At 40.9% G+C, this 12,910-nt stretch overlaps 1 protein-coding gene across 1 annotated transcript in view; it reads left to right on the top strand.

Moving 5' to 3' along the window:
* Positions 1-12,682, top strand: part of CCDC30 (coiled-coil domain containing 30) — a 110,987-nt gene extending 98,305 nt beyond the window's left edge. The window contains exons 15-18 of the mRNA XM_047082363.1: positions 2,168-2,304; positions 5,206-5,320; positions 12,059-12,126; positions 12,484-12,682. Of these exons, the coding sequence (XP_046938319.1) occupies positions 2,168-2,304; positions 5,206-5,320; positions 12,059-12,126; positions 12,484-12,682 (519 nt within the window). The remainder of the gene's footprint in view (positions 1-2,167; positions 2,305-5,205; positions 5,321-12,058; positions 12,127-12,483) is intronic.
* The last annotated feature ends 228 nt before the right edge of the window (positions 12,683-12,910 follow it).

Here is a 12,910-nt window from a genome sequence, read left to right as displayed (position 1 = left end):
TCTGATTTGTAAATAAGGTCTTTGCAGGTGGGATTTGTTAAGATGAGGTCATAGTGGATTCGAGTTGGCCCTAAATCAAGGCCCGAAATCCAGTATGTCTGATGGCCCTATGAGAAGAGCAGACACACATAGACACGTGCAGGGGAAGATGGATGATGGATGCAGCTCCACCAGGGAGCACCAGGGAGGGCTTGCCAACACCAGAAACTGAGAGAGAGGTGTGGAGCCCCCAGAAGGAACTAACTCACCCAACACCCCAATTTTAGACGTGTGGCCTCCAGGAATGTGAGAAAATCAGTTCCTCTTGTTTTAAGCCATCCAGTTTGTGGTTCTTTGCTACAGCAGTCCTGGAAACCTGACATATCTACCCAGAGAGTGGCAGGTCTCCAGGAAGTACACTGGAGGAGGCAAGTAAGCAGAGGCTAAGGAAGAGCAGTTGCCCCTTTTCTCATTGCCCTTGAAGGGGGGCTGTGGACTCTGGCCTTAAACAGACTTGGATGCAAAATCTAGCCCTGCCACTTAATAGTTCTGTGACCTTGCACAAGCCTCTGGGTATCCTTTCCTCATCTGTAAAATGGCATTGCTAGTACCCATCTCACAAGGCTTTTTGTGCAGTTAAAATATGAAATGCCCGTACCTGACACATACAACTTTCCATAGATGTTACTTTCTTCTCTTTTGTGTGTAAGCCTAGAGAAGACTGATGTGAGATCTTCTAATGCCACAGTGGTACAAACCTGGAGGTCCTGACTTTACTTTGTTTAGTGTCTGTGGATCAGAGCCATGAGCATAAAAAAGCTGGGCTCCCTTTCCAAGCACCAAATGTCCAGAAAGTAGTGCCACTTTTTTGGGCTTTGTTCCTTCAGCCTTCTCTTTATAGGGTGAGCCAACTGAGTCTCCTGACTATTGTAAACGTCCAAACCAGAGTTCTCCAAATATTTTATCCTTTTATTAGAGAATGTGTCCTGATTTTCTGACTAAAAAAAAAAAAAAAAAAAAAAAAAAAAAAAAAAAAATAGGGTATTTCCAAAGGGCAGGGTGTCAGTAGCCTTCTCCCTCCAGTTTCCTTTCTAATCCAGTTGTAACCGTGGAGTATTATCTGTGGGATGGCTTCTTCTCAATCCTTACCAAAAATGTATTTAAATAAGAGTAGGCAAGATTACTGTTAGACATTGAAGGGTCCTGGATGCAGGACTTTAAAACCTGGAATGGTTTGTTTCAGAACATAATGTAATATCCTTTCCTATAATTATTAAATAATAGATGGAGTCTTTTCTGAATGATCTATATTAGTGTCTTTCTTAAAAGTAAGAAAGAAAGTTGCCCCTCTTAACTCTATGATTCACACCTGCCAGCAGCTCAATATTCTTCTCCTACCCCAACTCACTCCCGCCATCAGCACGTGGGAACAAACACAGAAGGGTGAGGGCACTTAACACTGACAGTCATTAGTGACATGAGGAGGGCAATTCTACACTTTTGAGCTTCTAGAGTCCTTCCCAACAGTGACATTTATTAATATCTACTGACTCCTTCAGTATAAGAAGTTTAGTATTGTTTTCACAAGACACCCTCCTTTCTCACTTTAGCTATAGCTTCACTAGCTGTTGCTTTCAGGGAAAATTGTTGGTAGAAAATGAAACATGGTGTTAGGATGGAAGTCTCTTCCGCATGATCACTATACGGATATTCTCAGTAGCCAGCTTACCTGCTTGATTTGCCAAGCCAACTGAGATCCTGACACTGGTTGCCAAGTGAGGGGACTAAATGTCCATCTTCTTGCCTTTGCTTTAAGAAGACTATCACCACAATGCAGATGGAGATGTATTATGTGAAAAAATGTCAAACTGGAGCTTCAGGGAATTCAGTTGTACTTGTTAGTGATTTGATACCTATGGTATTAGAATAAATATGAGAAGCTTGGGAACTTATTGAAGTTGAGGTCTCAGATATTTTTAAATGTTAACCCAGAAGAATGATTAATTACTCAAAAAAAATACATGACAAAAAAATAACCGAAATAAACAGAAGAACTCTCTAGCTGACGTCAGCAAACAGGTGAAAAACAGACCAGGGGGCAGGAGAGGAAAAGTCAACAAGGGAAATTTGCTGTCAACTTTGTAATTCTTTCTCCTGCTGTGGTAACAAGGGGCTTTATTATCTCTAGGAGAAGGCATTCCAGGACAAGATCATTGCTCAAAATGATATACTGCTCCTAGAGAAAAGGAACCTTCTGGAAAAACTCACAGAGAAAGAAGAATTAATCAAGAGCAATAAAGGGGTAACATCTTCAGTCCAGAACAAGTAGGTGCAGTCCTGACTGAGGAGCCAATGAACTCTATAAAGGTGTTCCTCCCTCCACAAAGAGATTGCTCCAGAGACTATCCCTTGAGTTTGCAGCCTATCTCATAACTGTTGCTCTGCTGTCTGCTGTTTCCAGTAGTTTATGCAAAAGTTGTGAAATTAAAGAGAAAAAAGATCACGGAGGAGGCGGGTTGGCCATTTAAATTTTTTTTTTTTAATGTTTATTTATTTTTGAGACAGAGACAGCATGAACGGGGGAGGGTCAGAGAGACAGGGAGACACAGAATCCGAGGCAGGCTCCAGGCTCTGAGCTGTCAGCACAGAGCCCGACACGGGGCTCGAACTCACGGACCGCGAGATCATGACCTGAGCCGAAGTCGGACGCTTAACCGACTGAGCCACCCAGGCACCCGGGTTGGCCATTTAGATGGGCTCTCTCACATAGGCATTGCCTGACTGAGGGCCTAGCTATGCTTATTCTGGCCTGTCACTTTGTGTTTTAACACTCATTTGTATCATTTGATACCTATGGAATCAAGAGAGATCGAGAGAGGAACAGGCTCATACTAGTGACTTAAATTCATTAAACCCATAGGATACCCAATGTATTAACTTGTAATGAGAAGTATCCACAGCAAAGATAAATTCACATATTAGCCAGCCCAAGCCCTCTCTCCTCGATAGGAAACTTCAATTATAATCAAAGTTTTCTTGGAGCACAGAATTAGGGCAAAGAGAGTGGGTTGAACTTAACAGATAGTGTCACCAATAATAACTGTAATGAGGGCACCGGGGTGGCTTAGTCCTTAAGCATCTGACTTTGGCTCAGGGCATGATCTCACAGTTCATGAGTTTGAGTCCCACACTGGGTGAACTTGAGCCCTGCTTCGGGTAAAACACAAGCCCTGGGTAAGCCCCGCTTCCCTCCACCCCCCACCTCTCTCTCTGCCCCCTTGCTCACTTGTGCCCTCTCTCTCTCTCTCAAAAACAAAACAAAACAAAACAAAACAAAACAAAACAAAACAAAACAAAACTATAATGATTAACATTTTTCAAGCACTCACTATGTGCTTGGCACTGTTCTAAACTCTCTCTCTCACCAATCCTCACACTAATCCCAGGAGGGAGACACTGGGATTAGACTTATTTCATGGGTGAGAAAGCTAAGGTCCAGAGAGGCTCAGGAACTCAGACAGCCTAGTCACTGACAGAGCAGTGTGTGAACCCCAGTAGCTTGGCCCTAGAGCCCACAGCACCACAGTCTGTGGGGAGATCTGTTCAGCAGATTGGAACTCTCCTTTCTGCTGTTGGGGGCACCTGCTTCTCTGGGCAGACCTGGAGAGTCTCTGATTATCTTTTACTATCTATGTCTCCCCTTTTATGTACTCTAAATAATCCATGGCCCTTCACAATCTACATCATTGATTTTGACATTCCCAATGCAACTGACTTGTTAGCTGTGCCTTAATATTAATGATATTTCCATATTGTCCTCCTGAAGGCACACTCTGGCCATCTGGATTGGATTTGTATGTTTTCCTTAGAGTAAGTTTCTTCTACAGAATGCTGCTTTCTTTTACAGATGAGAAAAACTGAGGCTCAGATTTGGTTTTTGTCAAGGGTCACACAGCAAGCAAATGGTAGAACCAGAACTCAAACACAAAACACAAAAAAAATCTCTGATCAAAACTATGTTTTGATCATGTGTCCCAAATAAACCATGGTCCTGGAAAATGAGCCTGGTATAGTGATTATACCAGGGCTTATATAACTTCTATAACTCGGGCTTAGAAGTCTGAAAGATCTGGATTGCATCTCAGCTCTCCGATTTTCTGGTTTTATGTTGCTTTTCTCTGAGCTTCAGTTTCCTCATATGTAAGATAGGCTCCATAACAACATCAATTTCATGGAGTTGTAAGGATGAATAAAATGAGCCAATACAGGGGCGCCTAGGTGGCTCAGTTGGTTAAGCGTCTGACTTCGGCTCAGGTCATGATCTCATGGTTCGTGGTTTCAAGTCCCACTTCGGGCTCTGTGCTGACAACTCAGAGCCTGGAGCCTGCTTCTGATTCTGTGTCTCCCTCTTTCTGCCCTTCCCCTGCTCATACTCTCTCTCTCTCTCTCTCTCTCTCTCTCTCTCTCTCTCTCAAAAATAAATTAAAAAAAAAACATAAAAAAGTTTAAAATAAAAAAAAATGAGCCAATATATGAACAGTTTTAAGTGTCTACTCTGTGGGTAGGTTATAGTGCCTAAGCGCATGGTAAGTACTTGGTAAATGGTTGCTGCTGCTGCTACCACTACTGCAGCTGTTACTACTATTACTACTACTACTGCTACTACCACTACTACCACCACTACTGCTGCTACTGCTACTACTACCACTACTACTGCTACTGTTATTGGTGCTACTGCTACTACTACTGCTGCTACTATTACTATTCCTGTTGCTGCTGCTGCTACTACAAAAGTAGAGGATGACTGTATGAGATCAGAACCAGATGCAGTCTGTGTAGCTACAATATTTGAAGGGATGCAGAGTCTCTTGTTTCAGTCCCACCCCTGAATAGGATCGTATCCTTTGTTAAGTTTCTCTGTTGCATACGGCATGTCTCTGTTCTCAATTTGTATTTAATGACTAGGTATAGGCCAGAAGCTTATTAATTTCGACTTCATCTTGGAACATGGTAGGAATTATTCTGCCAAAGTTGGTTCCAAAATCTGGGCAGTGGGCTAAGACCCAGAGCTAGTGGGAAGTGAGGACACAGTTTTGAGTTTTTGGTAATTAATAAATACTATGCATTATTATTATTTATAATAATACTATATTATTAGTTAGAAAGTAATAAATTGGTTAAAATACAGAAATTTTTAGTTATTCCTCTGATCTATCCCATTCTTAGAGTACTTCTCCTGGACAAAGAAAATAAGCATTTGCAGGAAACCAGTCTCTGGCTCAAACACCAGGTTGGCTTCTTAGAGAGTATCATAAGGAGCATCCAGATTCGCAGAGAAGAGGTAAGCTGGGTGCTGCTATGAGGGCCTTCATATGAAGCCTGGTTGCTAAGACTATCGTGTTCTCTCTTCCCTTCATCTTCCTGTAGCTGTAGGCTGTACTTGGCCTCATGGTGGACTATGGCAAAGAGGCCCATGGGCTGCACCAGGGCAGCACACCCCGAGACTACTCTTGGCCAGCTTTGCTCTTCTTTGGGTCAGCTTTTATTAAATACTCTCATCCTATGTGATCCCAAAGCAATTTGTGCATGCTTCATAGCTTCTTCCTTAACACTGTATCATCATTGCCTATTTTGCTTCTCTATCTCATCCACTTAGCAGTGAGACCCTTGAGGGCAAGGATTGTATCTCGTATGTCATTGTATCTATAGGCAGGTGCTCCATAAACATTTCAGAGTGAATGAATATTAAATATTTTCACAGATATGCCTCATTCTCAACAACCCTGTTTGCCATGGATTGTTTTAGCCCTGTCTGAGAAATGAGCATATCTGAGACTCCGAGTGGTAAATGAAGCTAGTCTGGTCTGGCAAGGAGTCAAGCCTAAGGAGAACATCAGAGTCAGAGAAAGAAAGAGAGTCAGAGTCCGAGAAATTATGTTACAAAAATCCAAACAGACAAGTGGCCAAGTCCAGGCAGATGTGGCAAAGAGTATAAGTTCAGAGAAGGTCCAGAGTCTAGCTGGTGAATGTGTCAGCAAGAGGGACTTCAAGGAGCAGAGTTGCATTCTGAATCCAGGAGAGAGGCTGCTTTCTTTCTCCCCTGGCTTATATCACTTCCTAGATGTTTCATCCCAGGATACTTTATGTAGCTCCTGCCTGTTGGGTACTATTGCTATGGGCATAAGACCCACATCTGGTTTGCTCTAGGAAAGGTGATTATTTCCAAGCTATATGAGTTGTCTTGTAGATTTTGTTTTCAAAAGCAGAACTTCCAGAGGTGCTTCCAGATTTCAGCTCAGGTCACGATCCCAGGGTTGTGGGATTGAGCCCCGTGTCAGGCACTGCATTGAGTGTGGAGCTTGCTTAAGATTCTCTCTCTCCCCCTCTGCCCCCTCCCCTGCTCACGCTGTTTCTCTCTCTCTCTAAAATAAAACAGGACCAAAAAAACTATTTTTTTTAAAAAAAGGAGAACTGCCAGATTATATGGCTTAATTTCCAGTAGTTTATGTCTTTGCTTGAGCTACAACTATGCTCAACTGTCTAGTCATTCATGGGTGCCTGGCTGGCTCAATCAGAAGGGCATGTGGCTGTTGATCTCAGGGTCGTGAGTTTGAGCCCCACGTTGGGTATAGAGATTACTTAAATAAATACATATTTTTAAAAAATTGTCTAGTCATTCACTATTTTACTTATTCATTCAACAAACATTCATCAATTCCAGGAACTATGCTATGTCCTAGGAATATGAAGATAGACCCTGTTTCCAGAGGTCTTTAGTCTAGTAGAGAAGGGCAGAGACATACATGAATAAGCACTATAGTATTATATAGGTGGTGAGTTGGAGCCTTAATGGAGTATATACTAGAACAATAGCTTTGATATCCACAATAGTATCCTCAAACAAAATAAATGTGACATGGGTCAGGATTACACTACGTCGAGCTCAATGTTTCACATGTGACAAAAGTACCAACTTATAGCATCTTCATATCTGTTAAACAACCCCAAAATTGTTTTTATTTATTTATTTTTTTTTTAATTTTTTTTTTCAACGTTTATTTATTTTTGGGACAGAGAGAGACAGAGCATGAACGGGGGAGGGGCAGAGAGAGAGGGAGACACAGAATCGGAAACAGGCCCCAGGCTCTGAGCCATCAGCCCAGAGCCCGACGCGGGGCTCGAACTCACGGACCGCGAGATCGTGACCTGGCTGAAGTCGGACGCTTAACCAACTGCGCCACCCAGGCGCCCCCCAAAATTGTTTTTAAATTTAGAATCTTAAGGATCTTCCAATTCAGCCCCCTCATTTTATACAGGAGGGAGAGAAAACTCAACGAGGTTAAATGATATGCCTGAGTCACACAGCAACTGCTGACATTTCTCATATCTCTTGATTCTCGGTAATTGAGTATCATGCTAAAAACAGACCAGCATATAGATCCTGAGATCAGATATATCCTAGATCTCTTCCTTCCTTGCAATACCTCAGAAGCTAAAGTGGTGAGAACTTGACCTTTGGTGAGTGCTTACTATGTGCCTGTTATTGCACTAAGCATTTTATGTATATTATCTCATTTAATCTACGACATAGATTCCCATTTTCACAGCTGAGGAAAACTGAGCTCTAGAGAGGTGAAGTGACATCATTGCCCAGGGCACATAACTAAGAAGTAGAAGAGCACGGACTGAAAACAACTCTCTTCGGTACTTTGTTCTTTGTTCTTAGCTGCTATCTCATTATACCCTAAGTCTACTGTTTCCCTTTCAAGGGTATTGGGGTAACTAGGGACCTAGCCTTGTGAGAGACCATATTGCTTCCTGCATTGTAATTCCATCTTTCTTCTCTTCTGGATTATAAATATACTCCATGAGAGCAGGATCTATGTCCATCATGTTACCCTCTGCATCCCAAGCACTTAGCACTTGAGTTACAGCAACAACTTAATGCAGTCTTTCCTCCTAATCTGTCCTGCCCATGCCTCTAGACTAATCTTCATGAAGCACTACCTGCTTTCATAGTACTTCATCTCATAGAGTTTCAGAGACTTCCTTTGTCTATAAGACAAAATTCATTCCTTCAGCAAATATTTATTAGACATATATAGGCATTATAATCCAATATAGAATATGGGCCTCATTCTGTTCCCTATATGGTCTAGATATGATGATGTATGAGATACAGTGTCTGCCCTCACAGAACTCAGCCCTAGTGAGAGTGACGCCAGATAGCTGGCAACTACCATACGTTGTGGCAAGTTCTATAATAGCAGTAGGCCCAGAATGCTGTGAAAGCAGAAAGAGCGATATCTAAACCTATCTGGGGTACTTAGGGAAGGCTTCCAGAGTTGTTGATGTCTAAGCCAGGAGAACTGAAGCCACGTAGGAAATACCTTTCTGACATCAAACAAGCCTGATCAAATGAACCAATCTATTTATGGTTTCCCCCAAAGCTCTGAGGTTTCCTCCCTCTGGATCTTGTATTTCCCTTACTTGGAAAGACACATCCTACTTTCCTTCTTCCATCTTCCTGGCTTTTGTGTTTTGAAGTCCTACTGTTCCATTAATCTATAGCCAAAGTATATTTACAAAATACGCTCTGAGCATATGACTCAAAACGATGCAATGGCTTCCCACAGTCTTCACAATAAAACCCAAATTTTCCAATGCAGTGTTTGTATCCTCCATGACCTTGCCTCTGTCATTCTTATCCATCTCATCGCATCTCATCCCTGGTTGGTTCCCCTCTCCACTCTGGGCTCCACATTGTCTGTGTCCCTGAATTCTATGGCATCAGCTTCAGGCTCTTCCAGGAAATCCCTCTCCCTCCACTGCCTTCTCCCACGCCTTTCTTCCCTCAGATTTTCTCTTGGCTTGTTCCAACTGTCTCTCAGAATGCAACCTAAATAGCTTCTTTTCCATAGAGCTTTTTCTGAATCTTCCCCTCCCAAAATCTTATCCTCCCCTCCCAAAATCTGGCTTTGTGCCCTTGATAGGTTTTCTCATTGCACCTTATGTGCCAAATCCCAGCTCAGCATTTTACTAGCTGTGTGAAAAAGGGAAACCTTGTTCACCTTCTAGTTCCCTCATCTGGGAAATGAAGTAATGACACTCAAAGGTGACTGTTCCACATAAAAATCTGCATATGAATATTTATAGCAGCATTATTCATAATAGCCAAGAGGTATAAACAAGCCAAATGTCCATCAACTGATGAATGGACACATAAAATGTGGTATATCCACACAACAGAATATCATTCAGCCATAAAAAGGAATGGCGTATCGATCCATCTTATAACACAGATGAGCTTTAAAGATATTATGTGAAATGAAAACAGCTGGTCACCAGAATAGGCAAATCTATAAACATAGAAGTAGATGAGTAGTTGCCTAGGGCTGAGGCATTGAGGGATAAGGGGGTATAGTTAAAGGGTATTAGGTTTATATTGGGAGCGATGAAAATGTTCTAAAATTGATTGTAATCATGGTTGTACAACCCTGTGAATATACTAAAAACAATTGAATTGTGTATTTTAAATGAGTGAATTATATAGTGTGTGAATTATATCTTCATAAAGCTATTGTAAGAATGAACGAATGAATGAATTTCAGAGATGGCAACTGGGGATAAAGTAGGATAATTAGAATAATGTACATAAATTACCCAATGTAATAGTTGGCAAATAGATGGCCTTCAATAAATATAGCTTCTTTCTCCCAGTACACATACATTCACTTGCTTCAAAATATATTGAATATTTACTGAGTTCCTCCCATTGTTAGGTATGTTCACGTTAATTTTCACAACCCTGGAAGATTAGGTATTGTTATTCTCTCATTTTAGATGTAGGAAACAAAACTCAGAGACGTGACAAGACATATCAGAGTCTAATTAGTAGAGCCAGAATTCAAGCCTGGTCCTCTCAGTCTAGTAAAATTTCTTTTCTTTTTTTTTAACATTTATTCTTTTTTTTTTTTTTTTTTTTTTTTTTTAATTTTTTTTTTTCAACGTTTATTCATTTTTTTGGGACAGAGAGAGACAGAGCATGAACGGGGGAGGGGCAGAGAGAGAGGGAGACACAGAATCAGAAACAGGCTCCAGGCTCTGAGCCATCAGCCCAGAGCCTGACGCGGGGCTCGAACTCCCGGACTGCGAGATCGTGACCTGGCTGAAGTCGGACGCTTAACCGACTGCGCCACCCAGGCGCCCCTTTTTTTTTTTTTTTGAGAGACAGAGAGAGACAGAGCATGAGTAGGGGAGGGGCAGAGAGAGAGGGAGACATAGAATCCAAAGCCGGCTCCAGGCTCTGAGCTGTCAGCACAGAGCCCTACACGGGGCTCGAACTCACAGACTGTGAGATCATGACCTGAGCTGAAGTTGGACACTTAACTGACTGAGCCACCCAGGCGCCCCTAGTAAAATTTCTAATGCATTATAAATTTCTCTGAATGCTAGTTTTTTCCTCCTTATAAAAGCTTCTCATTTATTTCAACACAACCAAGAATTTCTTACAGGAACTAGTTGGCATACATCAAAGGTTAAACAGAGGTCCAAGTTTAGGGGAATCAATAAGCCTCCATAACTGTATGTAAAATTTGGTCTGTGTTGATTGGTTTCTGTGAGAAAGGGTATTTGGTTTGTTTGTTTTTAATTTTTTTTAATGTTTATTTATTTTTGAGAGAGACAGAGACAGAATACGAGTGGGTTAGGGGCAGAGAGAGAGGGAGACACAGAATCCGAAGCAGGCTCCAGGCTCTGAGCTGTCAGAACAGAGCCCGACACGGGGCTCGAACTCACGAGCTGTGAGATCATGACCTGAGCCGAAGTCGGATGCCCAACCGACCAAGCCACCCAGACGCCCCAAGGGTATTTGGTTTTTAAAGTCATAGGAGTTACCAAAACATAGATACTTTTTATCCATGATTTAAAGGGACATAAAATGTTTGCCAGAGTATTAAATAAAAACTTACCTGAAAGTAGAATGGACTGATTATATCAGCCAATATAAAGTAATTCATGTATAAAAATAGATATAAAAAGCTGGCTTACAATGAAAGCGCTAATACAAAAGTGTAAGATTTATAATTGCCAAATATTCTTCAGGTATTTAGGGATTACATTTTCTTCAGTTTTTTCGAGATGTAATTGACATATAACATTCATTGTATAAAAGTATCTGGCATAATGATTTGATATATGTATACAATGCAAAATGATTATCGAATTAAGATTAGTTAACATCTATCACCTCACATAGTTTTTTTCCCTTGTGATGAGAACTTTTATAAGATCTACTCTCTCAGCAACTTTCAAATATACAGTACACTATTGTTGACTATAGTCTTCATGTTGTACATTACATCCCCAGAATTGATCTTATAACTGGAAGTTTGTACATTTTGACCATCTTCACCTAATTCCTCCAACCACTACACCCCCACCTCTGGCAACCACAAATCTGATCTCTGCTTCTAGGAATTTGGTTTTTGGGTTTTTTTTAGATTGTACATATATGTAAGATCATGAAGTATTTGTCTTTCTCTAATTAACTTATTTTACTTAGCATAATGCTCTCAAGGTCCATCCATGTCGTTGCAATTGGCAAGATTTCCTTCTTTTTTCATGGTTGAATAACATTCCGTGTGTGTGTGTGTGTGTGTGTGTGTGTCACATTTGCTTTACCCATTTATCTGTCCATGGTGTTGTAAATAACGCTGCTACAAACCTGGGGAGGGTGAAGATATCTTCAGACAGTGATTTCATTTTCTCCAGCTATCCAGAAGTAGAATTGCTGGATCATATGGTATTTCTATTTTTAATTTTTTGAGGAAACCCCATACTGTTTTCCATAGTGGCTGCACCAATGTACATGCCTGCCAACTATGCACAACTATCCTTTTCTCCACCACCTCACCAGCATTTGTTTTCTCTTGTCTTTTTTATGATAGCCATCCTAACAGGTATGTAGTGAGGGGATTAAATCTTTAACCAAAAATGTATATAAAGTATAAGTTTTAGGATAGTATGGCCAATGGCTTATTATTATAATTTTAAATATTCATCCTTTCTTTTCTTTTAGGAGACAAAAATTAGTAACATCCCTGAATTTGAAGTATTTTATAAAATCTTGCCCCTTCCAAACTCCAGGTTAGTAAAGCCAAGACAATCAACTGCATGCTTGAGACTCATGTCTGCCTAACTCATCCTGAGTTGCTTGTTGTCTTGAAGAAACATAGCATTTGGGGGTAATTTTCTTTTATATTTAGTATTTGAATCCTTTTCCAATTCCTTTTCTCTTTCCACTTTTTCACTCCTACACCTGACAGAATCTTGACTTAAGGTAGAAAGTAATCATAAACATAAGTTTACGCTAAATGTTATTTGGTTTCCTTTGTGCTTGACAGCTGTAAAAACTGAAATCCTATTGATGCCTTATCCCCATACCCCCAAAGTGCTACCAGGACATCCTGTTTTCACCAAGTTCTCACATGTGGCCATTCTTAGTTTTTCAGGAACAGGTTTGGTAGAGTCAGATGGAAGTCTTCAAGGGATTGAAGAAAATAAGTCAGAAGAAGCAATGCCAAACCCCAAGTCCTCCAAGTCTCTTTCATGTTCACAGAATTCTAAAGCTGGATATGTAAATGTGCCTTTTCTTAAAGAGACACATTGCATCGTAGAAGAAGACCAGAAGTCAGAACTATAACATCATTGGTGGCTAAACTAGGCTGATCAAAGCTGCTAACTTAAAGCTTGGGCATGAAGGTGGAACATGACATGGAGAACAGTTACCACAGATCCTCATGGGATATCAACCAGGAGCCTTCAGAATTGCTGATAAATTCATTAAACCAGTTGTAAAAATGGATTTCTCAAGTTTGCTTGATATCCTCAAATATCCTTGTATTGATCAATAATAGTGATTAGTTCAATG

The sequence above is a fragment of the Lynx rufus genome, unplaced genomic scaffold (genome assembly GCF_022079265.1).
Source record: "Lynx rufus isolate CCGP_SWC_20201006 ecotype Redwood Valley unplaced genomic scaffold, mLynRuf1.p SCAF_2, whole genome shotgun sequence".
Taxonomy (NCBI): domain Eukaryota; kingdom Metazoa; phylum Chordata; class Mammalia; order Carnivora; family Felidae; genus Lynx; species Lynx rufus.
This window is presented reverse-complemented; position numbering and strand designations above follow the sequence as displayed.